The sequence below is a fragment of the Chanodichthys erythropterus genome, chromosome 20 (assembly GCF_024489055.1).
Source record: "Chanodichthys erythropterus isolate Z2021 chromosome 20, ASM2448905v1, whole genome shotgun sequence".
Classification (NCBI taxonomy): Eukaryota; Metazoa; Chordata; class Actinopteri; order Cypriniformes; family Xenocyprididae; genus Chanodichthys; species Chanodichthys erythropterus.
The window spans coordinates 10,895,130-10,922,339 of record NC_090240.1 but is presented as its reverse complement, the minus strand read 5'-3'; the positions used below and the strand labels follow the sequence as shown (position 1 = coordinate 10,922,339).

The 27,210-nt window shown below is 40.7% G+C and overlaps 1 protein-coding gene across 2 annotated transcripts in view; it reads right to left on the bottom strand.

Moving 5' to 3' along the window:
- pacsin1a (protein kinase C and casein kinase substrate in neurons 1a) overlaps positions 1 to 27,210 on the bottom strand; it is a 57,512-nt gene that overhangs the window by 9,241 nt on the left and 21,061 nt on the right. The window contains exons 1-8 of one of the 2 annotated variants that reach the window (XM_067371205.1): positions 24,671 to 24,799; positions 18,231 to 18,351; positions 15,347 to 15,503; positions 13,284 to 13,519; positions 4,922 to 5,065; positions 3,812 to 3,987; positions 728 to 848; positions 110 to 225 (exon numbers count right to left, since the gene is read on the bottom strand). In XM_067371205.1, coding sequence (XP_067227306.1) covers positions 110 to 225; positions 728 to 848; positions 3,812 to 3,987; positions 4,922 to 5,065; positions 13,284 to 13,519; positions 15,347 to 15,503; positions 18,231 to 18,290 — 1,010 coding nt within the window. In that variant the 5' untranslated portion in view covers positions 18,291 to 18,351; positions 24,671 to 24,799. Of the gene's footprint in view, positions 1 to 109; positions 226 to 727; positions 849 to 3,811; positions 3,988 to 4,921; positions 5,066 to 13,283; positions 13,520 to 15,346; positions 15,504 to 18,230; positions 18,352 to 24,670; positions 24,800 to 27,210 lie in introns of those variants that run through there. The other variant, XM_067371206.1, reaches the window with a different exon arrangement.

The window sequence follows — 27,210 nt, the reverse complement described above, 5'->3', positions numbered from 1 at the left end:
ATTTTAAAGAGTGAAGGGGACAACAGTCGACCTCTAAAAAGAGAGAAGGGTATTCTCGATAAAAGAAAGGACACTGAGAGCCAATGGGAAAGCAGAAATTATGTCTGACCTGCCACGGTCACCTGGTTGACCTGCATGCTCTGTGTTTGGAGTAGCAGGAGCCACTCCATCTGGCTTCTTCTTTTCTCTCTTGGCAACAGCATTGGTGGCGTCTGGATTATATTCCTGAGAGAAACAGATTCAGAACAGAAAGTCTGTATTTCACTACAAACAGTTACTAAACATTTCCATTTTTCATTATCTTTCAGGGGAAAAACAGTTCATTAAACACGCCAAAAGGGCATATTGTCAAACTAAAGAAGAATGAGAATACCTTTTCTGAAATATATGAAATCATCAATATATGAAAAGCATATAAAATATATCTAATAGATTATCTGTATTTAAAATGTGTATTTAATGGCTTTTAAGCAAAACTTAAACAAAACGTGAAACAAATTTCATGAAATAGCAAAAAAAATTAAAAGATAACAAATAAAATTTTTGGCTTTTAACACAGGTTTTAAGAAATGAACATGAAAACTTATAGAGTGCAATTGGACCTTTGTCTTAAAGCCTTACTGGGATATTAGAGTTTGTGACAACTTTCACATGTGACAACTAACCCCGGAAACTGGAAAAGAGCAAACAAATGTTAATACCTATTTGTTCATTAAAATTTGTGTACCTCAAACTGGGGCCAGTTCATATGCATGCCAGGACCATGATTATTACTGAACCACTTGAGATCCTCTTGTGTGTTGGCAGCCAGAATGGTGCGTTCAAACTCACGGTACACTGAGGCATAGCTATAGCATGGAAAACACAAAAACAAAAACTTAACATTAAGGTTCTGACAAATGCATTAAATCTAGACTACAGATCAACTAGACTAGGGGTTCCCAAATGTTTCCATTCCAGGACCCACCAAGATAAGTGTAATCTCAAGACCAACCAAAATATTTTTAAAGTAAAGTAATCCATCATGTCATTGCGTTCATAATCAGACATAACGCTGTAGTCCACATGTATATTTCATTTTAAGAAGATATGATTGAATGAACTTTTTTAACAATGGAAATTAAATCAACACTGAACTTACTTAAGCTGGACAATGACATCTAGACCTGCTGTACAGCCAAAACAATCCTTGTTGCATTATTTTCCTGTTATCACCGTAAATGTTACACCTGTCAGCTGCTGATGCCATCATGTACCAGCAGATGGCAGCCTCTGTCTCTATAGACTGTTATTCCCGGACACCATTTCCGAGAACCCACTGCACATTATTAGTTTACTGGTTTCAGCTGTGTTTTGTTAATTATGTCATTACCCTGTCTATTTTGGCCCCATCCACAAAAAGCCAGATCTTTCCCTATCCAATCTTTTTTTTTCCTCGTCTCAAGAAATATCTGCGTACACACGAAACCGCTGAAACCGGCTCAAAACGATGTAGTATACATGCCAGACCAGTATGTAGTGCTGTAATTCTGCCACAGAGATACACCTAAAACAGAGAATAAGACTTGGAACTTGCGCATAAACCTTGCGCGCTGTATACAAACTTTAGTAAAGCTTAGAAATAACGCTTTATTTTGGATCAGTAACTTCTGCAGCACGAACACAAGCATCTAATGTCTGCTATTGTTGTTGTTGCTGTTTTGTGCTGTTAGTAGTGTCTGACTAGGGTCGACAAGTGGGGTGATGACATCATCGTTTCACAAAATATATGGATTGGCTGTCCACACGAAAACGCACGGCCTTCTAGCATGTACTCAGCATGAAAACTTGTTCGTTTGTTGTGGTTTGCATGTATTTACTGCATTTCTGAGCCTTTGTATCTTGTTTCTCCCATTTTTCAGTCTCATAATTTTATCTCTGGATTTCCCTGTTTACCATTTGCCTGTTGTAGGAGCCTATATTGCTTAGATTCAGCTTTTGAATATTTTGAATTGGCTTCATTTGTAAGCTTACTTTATTTATGTATACCATTTAGATAAATATTCTGTGTTTTTACACTGAAAATATGTAACATGTTTAAATTGTGTACTGGCTCTTTAAGAATCATGACTGTGAAGTTTGGCGAAGAAGCGACACTCAATAGAACGTTCCATTGCAACACCGACACCCAGCAGCAGCCCTGTTTTTCCGCCATTTTGTGGTGAAAGCGACTTGTGGCAGTCCACTAGTTTCTATGGCAATATCAGCTGCTTTGTTAAAAAAAAATAACATTAAAGCTGAAATCAAACTTGAATGATGACAACATAGAATAAAATACTATCACTAGTGATCATCAAATCCTTTTAACAGTTTATTTTACAGACTTTGTGTTTAAGTCAGTTTGGGTTAAAATTATTTAAAAAATCTAGTATTAGCATTATATACACTGAATTAATACTAGCATATGAAATTAAATTAAGGACATGCATCATAAAAACTGTGAATGACAAATATATGAATATAATTGCAGTTTTGTCTAATGTCCGTTAAAGCAAAAGTGTCCAAAAGTGGGAATTATATTTTAATTTAATTAAAAATAAAATTAAAATAAATAAAATTTACTGATGATTTCATTTGAAAAATGTTCTTTTGCGCTTCTGATTTGGCAGTGAAATTCGTCAATTTTGGGTGCGTAAGATGGTCCAGTTAGTATTTTCAACATATAATGGCGGCCCTGTTGCCCAAAAAGTATCAGAGCGTCACCTCTTGGGTTCTATACTCTTTGATACAGTAGAGTCGCACATTTTTCTTTACCGCATCCGTGATATTTAAGATTTAAGATAATATTTAGCTTTTTAAATTTTATTTGTTTGATTGATCTTCTAATCAAGATTAAAGGAATATATTTGATCAGAACTGTTTTGGACTTGTGGATTACCCTCTGAATAAATACTGTGTTTGTATCCTCAACCTTCAAGTCTCGGAGCAATTAATTACAGTAAAGCTGCTTTGAAATAATCTGTATTGTAAAAAGCGCTATATAAATAAAGGTGACGACTTGAATATTTTTATTTGCGCATACACAACAGTGGTTTACATTTGGAGCATTAGAGTATATGAAATATGCTCACAAAAGTTTGAAACATGCTCACGCTGGTCTGGATATGAATTGTGAGCCACACTGCGAGTGTTAAACTCGTTGCGGTGTTCAGCGCAGAAAACTCTCTTATGCTCATTTCATGCTGAGAAATGCTTTTTACAGACATATTTTCATGTTGGTAGGTAGTCAAATGCACACAGGGGAAAGCGAAAAATGCATTTCTACAAACATGTCTCTGAAAGACAACAGCGCTGGTCTGAAGATGACAGAGTTGAATGAATAGACCTGAAACAGATTTTCATGACATTTGAATTCTCTGGTGTAATGCAAACAAGTTTCTTCTAGTAGTATCGTGCAATATTGTGATTTCCATTTAACGTGCAGCCCTAGACTAAATTGTTTTTGTGTGTGTGTGTGTGTGTGTGTGTGTGTGTCATTCACTGAAATGCAAATTTAGCTGCAGCTAAGTGACTTTGCACGGCCCACCTTTTCCCACTCTGCAACCCACAGTTTGAAAACCCCTGAAATAGACAATTGTAATGCTTTCACTTCAGTGAGCTGTTAACCACTGAAACCAGATCATGAATCAGAGTAAAGTGCTAGAAAAGTCAAATTCTTGGAAGAATTTGATCACAAATGAGATCTCAACTTTTGTTTAGATATCTCAGCAAAACCACAAACAATTTTTTTGTAAATGAGTACAGACACACTGGTTGTGTGGTTTACACTGACTTTTGGTTCTCGGTGAGGTTAAGGTGTCGTTTGATGTCCAGAAGAACCTCTTTGAGGAAGGTCAGTCGTTTGACCTCGTGCTGCTGGCATTGGTCAAACACCTGCTCCATGCACTCCATGTACTGTGGTGTGCACTTCGACAACTCGTCCAGAGACTTCTCGTACTTCTCCTTCGCCTGCAGAACACACAAACGCACATCGTGAGCTATATCCTTTATTAAATAAGACTACAGAACAGCAATGTGAATTACAGTTTAGCAATGCTAAAGCAATGCACAGAAGTACCTCTAAACATGTCATTGCTGCATTCACAACTGGCCACATCAAAATTTATTTAAGAACATCTATTTTTGTATTAACACATCAATAATTTAAGAACATTATTGTACTGTAACTTAATTCAATACAGTAATGTGTGTGAGAGAGAGAGCGATTGTTATAACTTTAAATGTAATAACACTTCACATAAGAGTCACAGCTCATTTTAATGGCTCGTACTGAATGTAAATGTCTCCCAGATCAATTGTGTTCCAGATTCAGTTCTTTTTCAAATCTGAATATTACGTCTTTTCTCAGTGTAGTAGGTAGGACTGTTATACAGTATGTACACAAGCAGAACAAATCTGAGTAAATCATTTGTAATAATTGTATAAATTGCTCAATTACAATTTACAAAAGAAAACACAGCTATTCATGCTGCTTATGTTTCATGCATTAGGCTAAATGTGTATTCAAAATTTATATAAAAATCCATATGGTGGTATAGATTACACAAAAGTTAGATCTAGTTGCATGATTGTGCCGGAAATTTTGAATCACTCACAATGAGGTTTCTCTCACAAGTGACCGGGGAGCAGCAATTACTTCAGTTTATGTAATTTGTCAGGTTGATATAGCAAGATTAAATGACTTTTTTACTTCCATGAAACCAGTTATGTTTCCACATAAAGCATGCTATTTATATCTGAACTGCCTCACATTAATATACCTATTAATAAAATATAATGCCATGAATTAAATGTTCTGTGAAACTTGTTTTTTGATTTGAGCTTTAAAGTAAATAGTACTTATAATTGTTTCTTTATGTTTGTCATTTGGCTGTTTCTGCACCTTCTGCACATCCTGTTTGCATTTCTCAGTCTTCTCATGGAGTTTCTTCTGCTGGTCTGGAGTGACAGAAGCATCTGCCTCACGGCCTGCAGCCAGTTTCTCCTCTTTACATGCCATGTGATAGGTCTTCTTTGCCGTTTCCATCTGCAGCCAGACATGCAACATTTTAATTAACTGCAATACTGCAACTAAATGAATGAAGCTTAAAGACTGGTTAGTTGAACTGACTTTAATTGTGGAACAAGTTTTTATAATAGTCAAGGACGGTTCTGAGGATACTTGAATGCTTCGACTAACAATTCAGTTCATGTTATAATTTGCTTACTCGTTTTGTTTTTAAATTATTCAATTGATCCAGTTCACAAACTGGTCTGAATTTAATTTGTTTACAAATGAAACTGATCTGGTTTCTATAGTTTAAGTAACTGATTCAATAATCCAGTTATACAAGTTATTAATAGCTCACTGAATGGGAAGATTATCAGTGAATAACAACAAACATTTGAGATTGTTTTTTGACACAATGCACAAAATCTCACATGACTCCAGAATACACGGTATATAGTTTTATGGTGCTTTGCATGCTTTTTCTTTAAAGATTTAGTCCCCATTAATTATAGTTGAAAAAAAAGCAAGCAGCACATTCTTTATTATTTCTCCTTTTGTCTTTCCCAGAAGAATGTCAGGTCCCACTTTATATTAAGTGGCCTTAACTAGAGTTGGGTACGAGTCAAGACCAAGTCCTTAAACATCAACTCCAAGTCCGAGACCGAGTCCAAAAGGGGCCGACTTGGACTCAAGTCCGAGTTCTTAAAGGAAAGTAATTAAATTAAAAAAGATTATAAATTGGTATTGTATATTTTTACATTCTATTAATATTTTAACCTTTCAACCCATTAAACCAATGGCAATATAAAAATGTAATAAAAAATACCACTACTACATCTTGTCATTGCCATTGAATATTTTTATTTTATGTCAACAGAACTAGTTTCCTATCAAAAAAGGTTTCAAAGAAAAGAAGGGTATATGTAGAACTTTTATTGTATTACAAGTGCATGTAAATACAAATGAACCTGTTTTATTTGACCGTGCAAGTGTAAAACCATTAGATATCATCACTGATGATGCACATTGAGGCGGCCTCATTTCTGTCTGCATGATTTAAGTTTGTGAGTGCGACCCAATATTTAGCGTCATATCGCCCAGCCCTAGCAATGTTATTTGGATTTAAATTGGTATAAAAGTTATAATAAGCAGCTTACCTTTCTTTATGTTTTCTCTGAACATGTCGGTAGAAATTGCCAGAAACATCAGTAAGAGTTGTTTTGCAATATTTGCAATCCGCAGAGTGCTTCTTTTTACCGAATGTCTTGCAAATAAATTCTTTATAATTTTCGTAAGCAAAACGTCTCGGTTACGTATGTAACCCTCGTTCCCTGAAGGAGGGAACGGAGACGTACGTCAGTAGTGACCGACGAATTGGGATATCGCTTAGAGAGCCCTATCATCTTCGTGTAAACTAAAACAAGCCAATGGAATTGGCGTGCGATATTTGCATAATGCGCACCGCCCCCGACAGGTGTATATAAATAGGAAGCAGATGCAATCGCACTCTGTTTTTCGCTGAGGAGACAACTGGTGTCCGCACTACAGCGAAGGTACAGAAACTGTGGCGACGGGACGTACGTCTCCGTTCCCTCCTTCAGGGAACAAGGGTTACATACGTAACCGAGACGTTCCCTTTCAGTCGGTCACGTTCGACGTACGTCAGTAGTGACCGACGAATTGGGATCCCAACTAAAGCGCCACAGTTACGAAACCCCTTCCAGTGCCCAGCGCAAGCTCAGCCGCCCATAGCACCGCCTGGCGGTGAAGGGGGCGAGCTTACACCGAGAGAGTCTACTGCTGTCTACCACTACCCACTAAGTAAACTAGACACACTGGGAAAGCGAACCCGAAGGGACGCTGCGGAGACCACTACCTACCCAATGGGGGAGGAGTTTACGTGGGAATACACATATGGACTGGCCCGGGGGGCAGTACGCATATGGAGTCCCTGGGATGGCTCCACCTGGTTAGGGGGAGACTCATCTGACAGGTGACAGCAGAGCTGGCTCTGCTAAGGGAAAGACACGGACTCGGCCCGTAGGGAGTTTTAAACCGTGGAAAATACACATATGGGACCGCTCACGTAGAGGGGTCACGACATATGGGCCCCAGCCAACAGACAGCGTCAGCGACAGATGTAGGCCTGGCATCAGACACTCCGCAATGTCCGAGCCGAAGGGGGAGGCGGAGGAACTCGACAGGGTTCGCCAAGCGGGGAACGCGACTGGAGTGAAAGTATGCACGTATCCGGCCAGAGGCGGGAATGGCATTGCAAGCCGACACTTAGAGTGGGTACAACACGTCTACCGACTAGTGGATGCGAGTACACGCGAGGATACCGGCTCTACACGTAGGCTATAAAACCTAGCGAACGTGTTAGGTGTCGCCCAGCCCGCAGCTCTACAGATATCTGTCAGCGAGGCGCCATGAGCCAGCGCCCAGGAAGAGGCCACCCCTCTGGTGGAGTGGGCTCTCAACCCGAGCGGGCAAGGCACGCCCTGGGATTCGTACGCCAAGGCGATGGCATCCACTATCCAGTGGGCCATCCTCTGCTTGGAGACAGCCTTTCCCTTCTGCTGGCCTCCGTAACAGATGAAGAGCTGATCTGAGGTCCTAAAGCTTCGCGTTCTGTCCACGTAAACGCGCAGAGCGCGGACGGGACAGAGCAAAGCTAGGGCTGGGTCTGCCTCCTCCGAGGGCAGCGCTTGCAGGTTCACTACCTGATCTCTGAAGGGAGTGGTAGGAACCTTGGGCACGTATCCAGGCCGGGGTCTCAGGATGACGTGAGAAGCACCGGGCCCGAATTCTAGGCACGTTTCGTCGACCGAAAATGCATGCAGATCCCCTACCCTCTTCAGGGAAGCCAATGCAACCAGAAGAACCGTCTTAAGAGACATTAGTTTCAGGTCGACTGATTGCAAAGGTTCGAAGGGATGACCCCGGAGAGCTGTGAGAACCAGGGTCAAATCCCAAGAGGGTACGGAGGAAGGGCGAGGAGGATTCAGTCTCCTGGCCCCCCTCAGGAATCTGACGATCAGATCGTGTTTCCCCAGGGACTTACCCTCAACTGCATGGTGATGTGCGGCAATGGCGGCAACATACACCTTGAGGGTGGAGGGAGACAGCCTTCGCTCCAACCCATCTTGCAGAAAGGAAAGCACGGATCCGACCGAACATGATCGGGGGTCCTCTCGGCGAGAGGCGCACCATTCGACGAACAGGTTCCACTTCAGCGCGTAGAGATTCCTAGTAGAAGGAGCTCTAGCGTAAGTGATGGTGTCTACGACCGCTTGCGGGAGATCACTCAGAACCTCCGCATCCCATCCAGGGACCACACGTGGAGGTTCCACAGATCGGGAGGCGGGTGCCACAGGGTGCCCCGTCTCTGAGTCAGGGTGTCCTTCCTCAGAGGAATCGGCCAGGGAGGTGCTGTCACGAGGAGAATGAGGTCTGAGAATCAGGTCCGAGTGGGCCAGTACGGAGCCACTAACAGAACCTGCTCCCCGTCCTCCCTGACCTTGCACATGAATAGTGCGAGAAGGCTCACTGGGGGAAGCGCATGTTTGCGCAGACCCGGGGGCCAGCTGTGTGCCAGGGCATCCGTGCCGAGCGTGCCGCCGGTCAGGGAATAAAACCACTGGCGGAGGGCAGTTTCCGGGGAGGCAAGCAGGACTACCTGGGCCTCGCCGAACCGCTGCCAAATCAGCTGGACCGCCTGGGGGTGGAGCCGCCACTCGCCCGCAAGTAGATGCTGCCGTGACAGCTCGTCGGCTGCACGGTTGAGCACACCTGAGACACGAGTGGCCCGAAGGGACCTCAGATCCTTCTGACTCCACAACAAGAGATGGCGGGCGAGTTGCAACATGCGAAGGAAGCGTAGACCACCTTGACGGTAGGTGTACGCAACGGCCGCAATGCTTAGTGAGCGGACTAGAACGTGCTTGCCTGACAACAGCTCCTTGAAGCGGGCCAGCGCAAGACGAACCGCTAGCAACTCGAGGCAATTGGTATGCCAATGCAGCTGAGGCCCCGTCCAAAGACCTGTCACTGCATGCCCGTTGTACGTGGCCCCCCATCCCGTGGCAGAGACATCTGTGGAGACCATAGCGTGCCTGGACACTCGTTCGAGGGGTACTCCGGCCCACAGAAACGAAGGGTCCAACCACCGGATAAGGGTGCGACGGCAGCTCGGTGTCACGGGGACACGGAGCGTGCCGCACTGCCACGCCCATCTCGGGACCCGGCCGCGGAGCCAGTGTTGAAGCGGTCTCATATGAAGCAATCCAAGCGGCGTTACCGCGGCTGCAGATGCCATATGCCCCAGGAGCCTCTGAAAATCTTTCAGTGGAGCCGCTGTCCTGCACTTGAGCGAGCTCAGGCAGTTCAACACCGACTGGACGCGCACCTCGGTGAGACGCGCAGTCCGTGCGACCGAGTCTAGCTCGAGACCGAAACAAGAGATCCTCTACCCGGGGGCGAGTTTGCTCTTGTCCCAGTTGACCTGAAGACCCAACCGGTTGGGAGCTACAACCATGTCGGGTAGGACTTTGTACTGACATGCCCGACCCTCGAACGCAGACCGACCTAGGAAGGGTCTGCGTCGAGGCAGAATCGAGACATGAAAGTATGCGTCCTTCAGGTCTATTGCTGCAAACCAATCCTGGGGACGGTCCAGGATTGGCCGTAGCCCACCGCCCTTTTACGGTACAATGAAGTGGGGGCTGTAAAACCCCGACTTCATATCGGCTGGAGGGACCGGCTTGATTGTACCCTTCGCCAGGAGGACAGCAATCTCCACCCGGAGAACAGGAGCACTGTCCAACGACACCGGAGTGAAGTGGACAGCCCTGAAGACCGGGGGACGCCGGGCGAACTGAATCGCATAGCCGAGTCTGATAGTACGAATGAGCCAACTGGACAGGCTGGGGAGCGTGCTCCACGCTTCCAGACACTGAGCCAGCAGGACCAAAGGCACCACAGACGCACCGGGGGTGGGGCAGCAAGGCAGAGAGGGACCCGACCCGGACGGCTTGGGGGCGGCCCGGAGTGGGGTCAGACTCTGCGAGGCAGCAGTGTGCATGGGAGACCGCGCACGGGACGCGGTCTGCACCATCACACTGCCACCTGCTGGCGAATGGGGGGAGCTGTCAGCGGCGAGGCGGAGCCTGGCACACTGACAGACACCCCTTGTTGTGACCTGGAGTTTGAGGAAACTGCTCTTTTTGTGAAAAAGTGGGTACCGCTGGACTCCGGAGAGCCAGCGGCGGTAGACAGACAAACACAAATTCCCCCCGGCCCTCCTCCGGGGGTGGGAGAGATGGTGGAAAACTCTCCCGAAGAGCAAGATCCTTCCCCTCCAGGTTGCCCGTCTCAGTGCCGTGTTTTGCTCTTACGCTTACCACCGGGCTTAGCGGAGACGGGCTGGGCACCACGCCCGCGACCGGCACCCTGCTGTCTGGCTGGTGTAGGCTGCTGCTTTGCCGTCTTAGCAGGGGCGGAGGACGATGCAGGCGGGCGCCCTCGGCGACGAGCGGGCTGAGGCTGAGCCACGGGCGGCTGGGTGGAGGCAGCAGCGGACCGCCGTGGCATAACGTGACTGATAGCCTCAGCCTGCTTCTGTGCAGCGGAGAACTGATGGGCGAAGCTCTCCACCGCGTCGCCGAATAGGCCGACCGGGGACACGGGGGAATTTAGGAACCTCTGCTTGTCGGCATCCCGCATGTCCGCCAGGGTCAGCCAGAGATGGCGTTGCTGGACTACCAAGGTAGACATCGCATGACCAACAGCGCGTGCTGTCACCTTCGTCGCTCGGAGGGCGAGGTCGGTGGCAGCGCGCAGCTCCCCCAGCAGCTGTTGGTCAGGACCTTCCTGGGGCATTTCCGACAGCGCTTTTGCCTGGTAGACCTGCAAAAGCGCCATCGCATGCAGGGCAGAGGCAGCCTGCCCACAGGAACTGTAAGCTTTCTCAGTCAGACCGGCTGAGAATTTACAGGCCCGGGACGGGAGTCGCGGCTCACCACGCCAGCCAGCGGCCGTTGGACACAGTTGCATCGCAACAGACCGCTCGACTGGCGGGATCCTCGCGTACCCCCTGGCTGCCCCGCCGTCCAGGGAGGTGAAGGCGGACGGGGGGCCAGGCCTCGAACGAACACTATACGGTGTCTGCCAAGACCTGGTCACCTCATCGTGCACCTCCGGGAAGAAAGGCATTGGGGCGGGAAGCTGGGGCTGGCCAGCGCGACCCGCCCCCAAATACCAATCATCCAGCCGCGATGGGCCGGGACAGGGTGGAGGGTTCCACTCGAGCCCGACACACAAGGCGGCCCGGGAGAGCACAGCCGAGAGTTCGGGATCTGATTCGGGCCGGGACGGCAGCGCGTCCGGATCTTCCTCCCCCGAACACTCAAACTCGCCTTCCGACGCAGCGATCGACATCTGCTCCTCCGCCGGCGCACCAAAGGTAACGGCTGGACAGTCCGAAGAGGGCCCAGCGGAAACCAACGGCGGCAGGATGGGTTGCGGTGCTGATGAGGGGGCAGGGGCCCGCGGAGCGTTTCCGCTCGACGGGGGAGCCCTGACCGTTATCCTCAGGTCGCCCTCCCTATACAGCGCCGTACCGTCATTCCGGTTCCCGGGGCCGGAAAAAACGGTCGTACGCGGCATAGGAGAGGGGACTCCCGCTTCCTGAGACTTCAGGAAGGAGAGCCTCGACCTCAGCACCGCGATGGTCATGTTCCCGCAATGGGAACATGAACCATCCACAAACGCTGCTTCAGCGTGCTGAACGCCCAAACACGAGATGCAGCGATTGTGCCCATCAGCAGGGACCAGGGAACGACCGCACCCAGTAACGCACAGACGAAATGACATACTGTCAGGGTTCGTCTGTAAAGCTCTTTTAGAAGGGGAAGTCAACTCACTCGTGCTGAAGCACCCAGGGAGCGACGCGATGTGTCAGGTACACCACTCCCTGACACACCGAGGAACCGGCCCAAATCGCTGCCTCACACACACTCTTTTTTGTGTTGCTGTGAAAACAGCAGTTTAGAGCTTATAGCTCGGCTCCTCAGACACTCGCGACCTCGCTGCATGTGCCCTCTTCACCAGCACCAAAGCTCGCTGCAGATCCTCTTCTGAGGCAGTGTTTTAGTAAGAAAAACACACGAAGAAAGGAGTCTTCTAAATAGGACACCAGTGAATGGCTCCGAAGCGAAAGACAGAGTGCGATTGCATCTGCTTCCTATTTATATACACATGTCGGGGGCGGTGCGCATTATGCAAATATCGCACGCCAATTCCATTGGCTTGTTTTAGTTTACACGAAGATGATAGGGCTCTCTAAGCGATATCCCAATTCGTCGGTCACTACTGACGTACGTCGAACGTGACCGACTGAAAGGGAACAAATTATTGCTGACTTTGAAGACATCGTCCTAGCCACACATTGATATCCAGTGAGTGATATATGTGTTTCGTCTGCAAGCATAAGATGATATGCTACTGCTGCCTGCCGGTGTGGTGCAGTAAAATGACAGATGGGGAGACATTAATTAATATCTCATCTCAATTTTATGCTGGTTTTATTGTTACACATGACGCGGACTCGACTGTACTCGGAATATTTTCAGAGTCCAAAATGTTCAAGTCCGTGTCAAGTCCGAGTACAAATTCACCCGAATGCGTGACCGAGTCCGAGTCCAAGTTCGAGTACCCCAACTCTAGCCTTAACTACTATGTACTTACATTTAAATTTAATAATTTGATACAATGCACTTATTGTGTACATACATGTTTTTACATTGTACTTATATTTTAAAAACACCTGCATGTAATTACATCTGTAATTAATTACATTTATAATTACACTGTTGACCCATCCCTTACACCTTACCCATACCCTTTAACCTACCCATTCCACAAAAGCTTTCCCTAACCTTACCCGTATCCCACCTCAGTAGCAGCAAAAATGTTTTGCAATTCAATATGAACCCAATAAGTACATTGTACTTATTTTTTGATGTAAGTACATAGTAGTTAAGGCCACTTGATATAAAGTGGGACCGAATGTCATACTGACTTGGAAAAAGTGAGTAAATGTTCCTTTAAACATGTAAACATATATTTAGCATAATACTTCAGTTGAATTTTAGACTTCATTCATTGATGTGCACATTTAATATACATACAATGGAAAGATACCATAAAGTGACATTAACAGGGAATTTACATAATTAAAACCTTTTCTATGTACCTCTTTGAGTTTCTTAGCCCAGGGTTTCTGGGCTTTCTTGAAGCCCTCGTCTGCCTCTTTGGTTTCCTTGAAGCCCCCTATTATCTGTCTGTGGTACGAGTCTTTCTGCCAGTTTTTCACCTTCTCAATGTCCTCGTTCATCAGACCGTTCTTCACCTCTTGATGAAGCTCACTCACTTTATCAGCCTCTGTCATCATAGCTAACCAGGCTCGCTCCACAGAACCGTACTGAGGCCCTGGCCAAACACACACACACACACACAAACACATACATACATACAAATAAAACGGAGACGTACAAAATCAGAAATACAAAGATCAATATATGGACTTATGGAGATAACATTTATATTGCCATGGTTGGGGGGGGTGATATACCGGTAGATGCAATTAAACGGTAGAAATCTGCCAACCAGTAGAGATTTTGGACTATCATGTAAGATTTAAAATGCCCAAAGATATTTTAAAATGAACAAAGACATTTGCTTTACTGTTTCAACCCACTCTCTCTTGCTATAAGGGCCATTTGGAAGGCAAAGAGGTGTTGATAGTGATCAAGGCCTGTAGGCCAAGATGTGTGTACATTGGGGGTTTACAAATTGTCACACCTTTAGTGCAGTGGGGGAAGTTTTAATCTTCTATTTGGTCAGTTTGAATGTCTCACATTTGGGTTTCAGTCACATGAAGATTGTAACTGTTGCTCTGTCTCTTTGATTCTTGGCTTTTCTTGGGCATTCTCTGGCTCTCTCTCTCTTTCTCTTTCTCTTTCTCTTTCACTCTCACACTCTCTCTCTCTCTCAGGTTACCTTTTACATACATGCTGGGTACGATTAATGGTATATGATTTTATCATCTCATACATCTATTTTGTAATTATTTAAAGTGTAACCATAATCAGATATTGTCATTAAACTCTTTCTATTACAAATGATGTGCTAACTAGTTTTGATTCAGTATTAACATTAATGTGCTCCCTATTGCAATACAATATTGTCAAACATAGCAACGCTCTCCCACATATTTTGCAATTATAACTGAGCTTATTTCATCTCGATCACGGTTATGCTCACGTGACTTTGCTGTGCTGAGTTGTCTCAAAAGCAATTGAAGGCATTTCAATGCCTTTTTAAGCCTTGGGGATTAAAAACAAGTGATTTTAAACAATTAAAGCGCAAGAGAGTAGCAAAAAGTAGTGAAAGGGAACTCATTTCGTTATATGTGCACATGCTGTCTGAAGATATTTCACACAGATATTCCGGAAAATACACTGATAATGTGATCCGGGATTGTTGGATTTTGGTTCATTCACACTGCCAGTGATTTTCTGGAATCTGTGCCTGTGTTCTCACACACCCCGTAAAGATCCTGTGAAGACACATGACATCAGGATGTATGTGTAATGTCTCCACAGCATCTTAAATTTGCTTATGATCTGTGATTTCTCTTTCGAGAAACCACGCTTGTGCTTTTTTTTCTGATTCGATCATAACCTTACACAAATAGCTTACCATTTCACTAAGCTGGCAAATGATCTCAGCTTCAGAGTCATCATTACAACACACCCCTTATGGCATTGATCGCTCCTTTTGTTCACACAGGGTGTGTTCCGGGACTGATCCCGGCAATTTTACTAGGTCCCCATCCCAGGATCGATCCCGGGATGTGTTTGCATTCACTCAGATGGCACTCTAGCATCAACGCATATGTCTTTATTGTACTACTGCTTGTAATTAGTTTCTTTATTTTTTCTTTGTTTCTTTCTTTCTTTGTTCTTTTTTTTTTACTTTTGTTCTAGTTTGTCCTCAGTAAGCTTTTTGGTTAGGCTAGTATAGCCTATTTTTGTGATACTAAAATTATGTTTTGAATTATGAAATTTCAATGGTATCAAAAATGTTGAAAACCTTATTTAAAGCAAAAATATTGTGATATATATCATTTTCGTGAAATAATCGCCCCGTCATATTGCCCTGGATTACATCACAATTTGGAAAAAATAAAATAAAATAACTACTTAAAAAATCTTAAGAGGACAAAGAAAGAAGCTTTAGATATATCTAACTGACCTTTCTCAATCAGTTGCCTCCACCTTTTAGACCATTCAGTGAGCTGTGTGCTGTAGGACTTCTCAATCTTGGCACGTTCCTGAAGGCAGTTCATAAGATCATTGCAAAGTCGATGGCCGTCATCAATTCTCTTGACTGCACGCTTATAATTTCCCACCTAGAAGAAATCATATTTCATATCACATCATATTACATATAACTTGATATGCAGTTCTTCTTATAAGTTTACGCCCATACAGAATCTGCAAGATGTTTATCATTTTAAAATAAATAATAATAATAATATAAAAGTGATTATGAAAATTGCATTTAGTTATTAAATTTAGTACTGCCCTGATTAAGTTATTTTACATAGCAGATATGTGCATACCACTACTGTTCAAAACTCGAATGTTTTTGAAAGAAGTCTTTTATGCTTGCCAAGACTTAATTTATTTGATACAGTATTATAATATAATATAATATAATATAATATAATATAATATAATATAATATAATATAATATAATATAATATAGTTCTCCCTGGTGCCTCCAGGTGGCGTAAGAAAGCACAGAGGAATGAGTGCGGGTGGGAGAGGAGATGATATGAGGGGGGATGGGACTCATTGTTGTGCATGTGAAGTTATGCAATGACTGCCACAGCTTTGTGTCCATGTGCTGCTAGTGCTCTAATCCTGCGCTTCACTGCACTAACAATGACATCACAACTGCATACACGCATGCATACATGTCCAAGAAAGCTCAGCGAGGTTTCGAGATGGTTTAAAGGAATGAAAGATGCAACATGTCCACAGAGCCTCACTAGTCTGGGAATTTATAAACAACACAGGTTATTTGAATGCCTTTTTAAATGACTGAAGTTGACAAAATGCTGAAAAATCAGCAGGTATATTGCCCAACTCTAGAGGGCAGTATATATTATTACACAGCTCTCTGAAATGCTTGATTCTGATTGGTTAGTCGTGGCATTCCTTGCTCAGTTATTCCCTAATAATGCTGTGCAATGATGCTCATCCGGGTATTTGAGGCCAGCACATATTTCATGTTTCTCGTATCGCACCACGGACGGATGGGCTATCTCATTTCGTTCCAATGCATCTGGTGCCATCTTGCACTTCAGTTATCGATTATATTTACTGCAAAATTTAACTGGAGGACTTCAGTATTAACGATAGGCATACAGTAATATTGATTGATTTATAATAAGTGTTTGTTTTGTTGCTAGAACGATTGTTTTGTACACTATAATGGACTAAGATAACAAGCAGGTAAGATTTTAAAGTCGACATGAAATGGTAATTTCTTCCCTATTGTGACGTATATCCGAGTGAAACGGCTTCTGGAACATGAACAAATGTAGGACGGGACTTGATTTTGTCCGCGGGGAATTGATTGGATGGTTGGATGGTTGTGGTTTGCTATTGGTGGATCTCATGTGAGTGACAGGTTGCCCCGCCCTCATCATCAGAGAAGAGAAGAGATGTCGCTGCAAGAGAGAGGGGCAGTTGTTTTGATTAAAGATTATGAGGACACATGAATTTAAACAAATAATAACGTGCACGGATAAATCATTTGTAATAAATACTTCAATATTCCATAAAAAACAATAATTGTCAGTTTTGATTTCATGGTGACCTTAAAACAGTTTCTTCTCAAATTAATATTTCATGTCCCTGTCATTATTTATGCAGTGAAATGTTGTGTAATTAGTGGTATGACTGTACATAACCCCTAAATGTTTGTCTTGTTTGAACTTGTTAGCTCAAAGCTGCTTACAAAGAACTGTTTTTTTTTTTTTTTTTTCGTTTAGTTTTTTCACGGAAACTTTGCGTTTAATAAGCTAATCAAATAATTCAGCTCAAATCAATAGTTTGTGTCTAATTATTTACGGTTACACTTTATTTTGAGATGTCTTTGTTACAGTTTAATTATACATTTAAGTAATATTAATGAACAACATGTACTTACCATAGGGTTAGGATTAGGGTTAGTTGCATGTAATTATGCATAATTTACTGTTATTACTATAGTAACTACATGTGACATATATAACAAGGACACTATAAAATAAAGTGTTTACTTGTTTGGCAAGTATCCATATAATAATTGGGACAATGTACATCTAGATACAAACCCTGTTCGTGTTTTTTTGCGTTAACAACTGCATGGATGTATGTTATCCTTACTTATGCTATATATTGCTGAAGATGCAGTAAGGGATATATGAGTTTTTCTTTCTTAACAACCTTCTTAACAAACTATAGAACAGTTCCCCTTCCAGGCAGGTTTTACCATGGCGCTTTATCTCATATTCAGCTACACTGACCTTCAGACAAGCTCTGATGAGTCAAATCAGCCTATAAATAAAAACTCATAGTAGCACACACTGATAGAGCTCTTCATTCACAGTCAACCATACAGACACACAAAACTAGCACATCCAATGCTTTCAGACTGCAGTCCGGATGCAGGTGCTGCTCAATGCAGGTGCACTAAAAACTCAATAGCCTGACTGGAAGTGGACCTTGTGCTGGAGTATCTACTTAAACTGCTCAAACACAAACAAAAACACATAAAACACTAGGTCTACGATGCTATCTGAGCACTGACCGAATACTGACATAATACTGACATGATGTTAAGATTGTGCTGGCTGCCAGACCCTCACAAAGGGTGATGTGAAGGGCTTTGGCAACATCACAGGGACAGACAGTGCCATCTAAATAGAGCTCATTGTGAGTATTCTGGCAGATGCTGATACTGTGAACACAACATCCCCCTGTTTTCCAACTATAGCTGGCTATAACACAACACAACTATTGATGACCGGCTGAATAACTTAGCAGTGTAGCATTTAAAGGAAGGAAATGGTGGTCTTTGTACCTCCCAAAAGCTGTCCATGGCCTCATCAGCGACAGCGGATTCATCGTAAGAGCCAGACATCGTGCTGGGTGATGCGAAGCAAGACTGAACACGTCTGCAGAAAAGCGGACTTCCTCAAGGACTAAGAGAGAGAGAGAGAGAGAGACAGAGACATTGTTTGGACACCTAAGTCACACTCAAAATATGTTGGAATGCCATTTTAATAGATAACTAAATATCAAACCAACTGGCATTTGATTGAAAGAAAGCACAAGCACAATTTTCATGTAAAACATATTCATAGTGATTTTGATGAACTACACCTGTGGTTACTCTGCTATGACATCTGTTTAAACTTTAGGAGAACTGACTTCTTCTAAAAATAACCAATAGACCAGGGGCCTCATTTATAAAATGTTACGTAGAAACCATCCTACATTTGATCTAAGAACATTTCTCAAAAGTGCGTACATGTGATTCAGCAGATGTGAAATCTATTTCTGCATTATCCACCTTTTTCCTGTCTACTGCGTTTTAGATTATGGGAAGCACAAAATATAATTGTCTCCCCGTTTCATCCCTATTAGCAGTGGAATTTTACTGGAATGTTTTTAAAGCAGGTAAATACAATATTTATTGTCTGTCACTTTATGTTCCAATTAATGATTTTGATTGTCATCATACAGACATACTGTATTACTAAAGTGATGTTTAACATGTCCATAATATTGCTGCGGAAATAATCAGGGGTTAAATTCTTTAAAAAGAAAAAAAGAAAAAAAAAACTCCTATAGCCTTTAATCACATATGACACTGAGACATGCTGCTTTGAAAGTCTGCAACCTGTTTCTTCATTAATTTAACAGTGGGAATTATATGAATGCACACAAAAATAAAAATAAAATAAATGCATTGCACCAACCTCAAAGATGGTATAAAAAACAAAAGATATTTTTACTATAACATAAATTATTCAATACTGATAACTATCAATAACAACACAAAAATAGTAAAATCAAATTATTTTTAGTTATGATTCCATGTTGAGCACTATTCGTGAGTAACTGCATATGTAGAGAGGTTTCTCTGTTCCATTGGACTAAATTCTTCCATTGGACTAAACTGTATTAGACCTATGCAAAGAATCACACTTCTATTGTGCACAATTTTTTATTGTCACCCTGAATTTTATAAATGTTGTGCTAGCTACCAATCAGTATTATGTGGTGATGTTCTGTCATAGTTCAAGATAAGAATACATTATGAGCCTCAACAATGTTCATTTTGGGTTTATAGACAAATCAGATAGCAAGGAAATATATTGGTGCTATTTAAAAAGAACTCAACACAAAATACTAAAGGACACTCTTAACTAGAAAAATGGAACAGAGTAACCATGTAATACCGACGAGAACGGACAATGAGCTGAAAGAAACACAGAGCTAATGAAATTAATGACAGGTGCACATGATAATCAAATCAATTAACGAGAAAGCAACAATTAACGAGAAACTAACAGAAAACTAGGTAACAGAACTAAAACCCACCAAAAACAGACATAAACACAGATTACCTGTTACATGTATCTTAACACACTTTAAAAAAAAGTACACTTCGTAATAATGTCAAATTAAAAGATGTACATTCAAATTAAAATGTACATTTTGAATAATTATGTTTCAATTATCTTTTGCTATAGTTATTTGATGTATTAACTAACTATGCTAAAACAAATGTAAGCACTTTTTAATATTGCATTTAAATTAATATATCTGAAATGTACTAAATTGCAACGTCATCATTACAAAAATATGTGTAATTACAAATATACATGACGTATATGTTGCAATAAAAAAATAAAGTATACATAAATTTGCTTGTCAGTAAACTTCACTCTTTCCCTCTTTCACTCTTTTTTTAAAAAAGCATTTTTGATCCCTGTAAAAAAAACTTTCAGATTTTGTTGTATGAATATCAAAAGAAAGAACAGAGCCTGCTTTTAAACTAACAACAACAACAAACAAAAAATAAATAAATAAAATATTCTAGCTTTATGCATCCTTTTTTTTTTAATCTTGAATGAGAGTTTCATAAAATAAAAAAAACTAAAAAAAAAAAAAAACATTTTGAACAAAAAGTTAAGAAAATCATGTGCATAAACATGCATAAGCAATGCTTTTATCGCTTGTTTTCTTCTTCTTTTCCTGTGTTTTGCTCTGGAGATTCTGTACTCTTTCAGAAGATGTGTAACAGTGCCCCCTACTGTGTAACAGTGAAAACATGGATTGTCGGAATATTTCGTCAATGGCGGGGGAAAGAGTTTTTTTTTTTTTTTTTTAATTATGAAATTACATATTAAGATGTACTTAAGTCTTTCTTTAGTGGGTCAAAAATCACTCTTAAGTTCAACTAATTTCATTTAATAAAAAATTAAGCTATAGTGGATTTTTATTTAAAAATAACATGCAATAAAGTGTCTGAAAACCTTACATTCAGTTTGCACCTAAGTATATTATTTTAAAGTACATACATTTTTATAATAAGGACTCTTTTTAAAAGTATGCTAAAGTGTACTTCTTTTTACATGGGTTTGGCAGATAAATATATATCCTAAGTGACTTGGCATTTAAGGAAGGTATGCATTTTTTCAGTGAATGACTTCCTTGAAATCAAACCCATGACCTTGGCGCAGTGCTCCACTGTTTGAGCTATAGGAACACTCCTTTGAACACTCATAGTGTTCAACACTCACTGCTGACTAAATGTAAAAAAGGATAGAAAAGCTGCCACATTACTAATTAACACATTTTATTTATCGCAAATTGCTTATCAAAGAAAAACAAACAATCATGGCATATGCTGTCATAACTAGTACAGCAAAAATAAAGCAGAACCTTTGTGACCCACTCTACAACAATGTGGCTTCACAAACCTAGAACTATATCTGAAGCCGATACACACAGATTCATAACACAGTAAACCTGGACCCATGAGCAATGGAAAAGTGAATATGGTTTAATGAGTCTTTAACCCAGTTTCTAAAACCCAGATTCGTTAAGCCCACAATGTCTGATGACACATATTGAGCACAGTAGAGGAAGCATAATGACACAGGCAGCCATCTTGTGAGAGTCTTCAGGTTTCGCAGTTTTGTTTTTTTTGTTTGTTTTGTTTTGTTTTTTTTAGCTATTTGCTCCTCATGGCTATAATGGCCAAGTAATATGAAACCATTCAAAAAAAAAAAAAAAAAACATTATTAACTAGTGATTTTTGCATATTCAAGAATGAAATCACTGAACAGTGATACATTAAAAGAAGTGTAAAAACAAAACAGACCATACACTGTAAGAAAAATATCTGTAAAAAAATGGAAAAGAAGACATTTTTTTAAAATTCGCGGACATTTCCTTTAAGCTTAAAACACAACACAATGCGATGCGTAATTCAAAATACGAGGAAAACACCTGTGAAAAATCAATATGGAAAATTCTTTTATATAAACACTACTCTGTGCCCAATTTTTTGGGAGCATTTTTAGAAAGTATATGTATGGTTTAATGGGATTTTCTGAGAAAGCTGTCTATTCCTTTTGAACAACGGGGTAACTGTACACTGAACAAACTGTATAAGACAATAAAGAGTTTACACAGAATAAATTCTTACATACTGAAGTTTATTTTGACCTTTTATTTTGACCCAAATGACCTTTTCTAGTTTTATCTCTACAAGTTTGCTCTTATGTCAAGCATGAAAATTCTTTCTCAAAATAAAATTTCACTAATTTGAATTAGGAATTCCCATGAATCATGTCATGAAACCATATCCACTTCACTATTCTCCTTCACAACACATTACATGACAGATATGATGATGCCAGAAGACTGACTCATTACATATCTCATTTATGGTTAACCAGTCGCCATTTAAACAGCATATCATAGAAACATAGAGGCGAAGCTGATATCAGCAATCTCTGTTTAGTGTCAGGACAACAGCTGGGTTTCAGTACAAGTGATATTACTAAAATTAATATTTAATGATTTGTGAACTGCGAGACAGTCCATATTCAGCTCTCCTTTCATTCAGATTATGAGGACCAAATTATCGTGTCTCTGCTAGAGAAGTCTTGGGGAGTAATTCAATAAGAATTACACCAAGGATGATAATTACAAAGATAACTTAACTATAATGATTCAATGATCATTCTAGTCATTTGACAATAGCAAAGTCCACATTAACAACACAGAAGAACAATATCATTGCAATCACTTTCAGAACAGATTTTTTTTTTCTCCAGCAGATGCCAATTAAAACATTGACGGCCAATCAAAATCTATGCTGAATGCGTGGCACAATTCCCCATCTTGCAAGTCAGCTCTCTGTTGTGTAGGATGCAGCAGATGCTAGTCCACATATATGCCTGGATATATGCCTGATTAAATCATTCTTCTCCATACTTTGATGAATTACTGCTGCTATGCTAAACAGAAAATGTAGACAAGCATCTCTTTTAAATAGCACAATATTAATTGCAGCAGATAATGTGCTGATTTTGAGAAACTATAATGTGGCAAAATCTATAATGTGGCAAATTTTCACAGAAAGGAGGTGTGTTTGTATTGAGGGGAATTACAGTTACTTAATTTACATAAGCATGTCATAATGTTATACAAGAGCTGATCCTTGCGAAAAAGAAGTACACTTTAGCATTTTTTTTTTAAATGTTTAAATATATTAAGACTTTTGTAATGAAGTTGCAATTTAGTTCATTTAAAATATATTAACGTTCACTTCAAAATTAAAATTTCCTGATAATTTACTCACCCCCATGTCATCCAAGATGTTTATGTCTTTTTTCTTCAGTCGAAAAGAAATTAAGATTTTTTAGGAAAACATTCTAGGATTTTTCTCCATATAGTGGACTTCACTGGGGTACAACGGGTTGAAGTTGCAGTTTCCATGCAGCTTCAAAGGGCTCTACATGATCCCAGCTGAGGAATAAGGGTCTTATCTAGCAGAACAATTTGCCATTTTCTAAAAAAAAATGTATGTACTTTTTAACCACAAATGCTCATCTTGCACCGTATTGTCTTGCTGCAATTCGCCATGCATTATGTAATCACGTTGGAAAGTTCAAGCGTGATGCGGGCGGAATTAGGATGAAAAACTACTTAGTCTTGACTTAGTTTGACTTAGTCTTTGCACGTTCACTTTGTAGACAGTGGTTTGGTACTTTTGTCATGCATGACCTTTCGTAATTACATCATACGTGGCACATCACAGAGCAGTGCAAAACAAGCATTTGTTGTTAAAAAGTATAAATATTTTTATTCTTTTTAAAAAAAGACAGATTGTTTCGCTAAACAAGACCCTTATTCTTCAGCTGGGATCGTGTAGAGCCCTTTGAAACTGTATTAAAACTGCAATTTGGACTTTTTGGACTTTTTCTCCATATAGTGGACTTCACTGGGGTCCAATGGGTTATTGGACCCCAGTGAAGTCCACTATATGGAGAAAAATCCTGGAACGTTTTCCTCAAAAACCTTAATTTCTTTTCGGCTGAAGAAAGGAAGACATACTCATCTTTGACGACATGGGGGTGAGAAAACTATCAGGAAATTTTAATTCTGAAGGTGAACTAATCCTTTAAATCTAATATTGAATAACAGTTAAAGTAGTTAAGTATTTTATATGCGCTTTAGTATGTTAGTCAACACATCAGTATAAGTGTATTCTTTACAGGATGACAAAAGATTAATAAAACACTATGACTTAAAATGCACTTTAAAGTAAAACATTTAGTTTGACATAACTACAAATCTTTTTAAAAGTGCACTTAATTGTGTTCAGAAACATGAAAGTGTTTAGAACACTCAAGCAGGATTTTATTTTATTAATATTTTATCTGCATGTATTTTTTTTTTTTTTTTTTTAATATACTTTTAAGATTTGAAGTACACTACAAGTGCACATTCAATACAATTAGGCATACTTCTTTTCCACAGGGGATGACACTTGATTGCAAGTGGTTAATAATGCTTTTGCACCAAGTGGAACAACCCGGACACACCATCTCACCCATGTAAACAAAACTAAATAAATAAAAATAATAAAAAAAAAAAATTATAGAAAAACATAGGCACAAATCATATTTATTTACAAAACAAATCAAAGGATTTGATAAGATGCTTGAATCAAATTCAAGCATCTTATCAAAAGCATGCAGATCAAAAAGATCATAAGAACATTTAATTGAAGCGTGCTCAAATGTTTGACTAGTAATATCATCTGTGATCGCATTAGTTTTCATAAAAGATGGTCTACTGATCTTACTCAAAAATGCCAAAAAGTCCTCTTGCAGAACCAAACATGAGGAAAATTTATGTCATTCAGCTCTTTATCATTTTAGCTCTTTGATTTAATAAAAAATAAAAAAATAAATAAATAAACTATGAACTTACCAACGACGAACCCATTCACAAACAATGGTAGGACCTTTTAAGAGTAAAATATTCCAGATATCATTACACGGGTCCGGCTGATTATATTATTTTTTGTTCTGTACTAGAGTCTTATGCGGTCTTGGTTTTGGTGTGTGTCTGGAGCTCATGTAGAGGATAATCCTGCGGTGTTCCACTTGAATGGCTTAGACCGCATGAGGCAAGGGGTTATGGGGAGGAGCAAGAGAACAAGAGAGTGAGAGAGAGAGAGAGAGAGAGAGAGAGAGAAAGGGAGAGAGGACTGTGTGTATAAGTTGTGCTGGGAGAGGGTGTGATCACACTCACACACTGGGGAACATTGTGATGGAAAGCTGCTGGGTTGCTCTGGTGAGGGAAAATGTCCTTAAACAGAGGTGACAGCTAAGGGGCCATTTACACATCGTTTTCAACTAAAAATTGAACTTTTTAACCATTGAATTGCCGTTCATTTACATGACAACAGCGTTTTGGAGGCCATAAAATGCAAACTTTTGAAAACGGGATTCAAAGTGCAAGTTTTTGAGCATTATCGTCTCCTTGTAAACAACAAAATGTGAATTTGTGAAAACGGAGACGTCGTGTGCATACGTATTATGTTTATGCGTATTGTTTCTTTACAAAGTGACATCCCCATCTACTGGCCTGGCATGAATAATACAGCATTTTTAGTCGTTTTGGGGATTCGTGTGAACGGGGATCATTTTGGCAACTTTGTCATCTGTAAGCGAAAAACGAAAAGATAAAACCTTTCTGTTTTTAGTGCATCGTTGTTGTGTAAATGTACCCTTAAATAAATCCAGTGACGAAATAAGAGGTGAACTGAGGGGACAATGTTCTGGTTGACATGAATTGACACACAGGAGGAGAGAGAGAGGAGAGACAGGAGGAGAGGGAAAGACAATGTCTCATGTTCTGTGTGATTCTGGGGGTGCAGGGAGACATGTCATTATTAGCATGACATCACCTTGACAACAGAGTAATGTAATGAGAATACATGCCATGCAGGCAGCCTATTAATTTGCTACCCTTCAGTATTCATTTACATATATATATATAAATAAAGGACTGTCAATCAGTTATTCATTATTTAAATAATGTGGCTAAGTCATTATATTGTTCATTTCCATGGGACAAGCGGACTTGCAAAAAGATGTTTAGCATATGGCACTTCAAGCTTGAATTTGACTTTACATACAGGTCAGAGAAAATTGTTTTAATTTTTAAAAGTATAATTACATAATTTTTCTAAATGAATGTGTTGACAGCCCTAATGTTTATGTTTATCAGCTACTTTTATTCACAGCAATTTGTAGTGCATTTAAGCTATACATTTTTAGCAATATGTGCGTTCCCTGCGGCCTTGCCATTGCTAGCAACCTGGTCTACCAGTTGAGTCGTCTCAGCCTCAGATGTCACGGCTTGCCACGGATTGCTGGCTGAATGTCTGAAGCATAAGGCACACAAAATGGGAAACACTTTGGGAGTATGAAGTCGTCATCTAATTGGTTGAATTCTATCCGCTAGGAAACAAAGCATGGAAGAAGAAAGTTGTCATGTTTATAACCGTGACAATGAACGCTTATCAGGATCAACTAAATGCAGGATTTTCAAAAGTATGTCAAGTTCTTGAATGAATAATTTATTAGATGCATGCCGTTCTGTTATCGTAGACACATTGCCTTTACATTTTCACACCCCTAAACAGAACAAAATGAACTGTAATTGGTTGCTTTACATGTCAGTCAGACGTCATCTTGGGCAATGAAAGTTGCAATGGAATCCTTTTACCATCAGTCTGAAGGTCTGGCTACGCAAGATAGGTTGAGCTTCAGGGAAACCAAAGAAAAGGGGAGAAATGGGATCAGGACAAAAATAATAAATAAAAAAAAAATTTGTGTGACCCATGTGAGAGCCATAATTAATTTCTGGAGCACATATGCTAAATTTTGCACTGTTTTGTTACATTTTGGTACATAATCTCACTATTTCTTGTATGGTTTTCTTTGAAAACACTTGGTGTTAACGAATGCCTAGTGCAGAGGTCTCCAAACTCAATCCTGGAGGGCCACTGTCCTGCAAGGTTTAGCTCCAACCCCAATTAAACACACCTGAACCAGCTAATCAAGGTCTCACTAGGCATACAAGAAACTTTCAAGCAGGTGTGTTGGAGCTGGTTGGAGATAAACTCTGCATGACAGCGGCCCTCCAGGACCGAGTTTGGAGGCCTCTGGCCAAGTTAATGAAAACTATTGCACATACATGTAAACCTATTATAGTAAGCAGATTTCAGAGACTGCTGCTAAATATATCGCACCTGTCTCCCTGCAGCAACTGTGTTTGCAGGGTTTGCTGCAGACAAGTCTCATGAAATTACTAAGATGGGCTGTCTGATCCATAAGAGGCTATTAGATGTTGAACAGTTATTTGTTATAGGCCCTTTGATAAGTTTTATATATAAGAAAGCACTGGCTTATGCAAAATGCAAAAGTAATAAGAGTATCTAAAGGAAAGGTGCATCCATA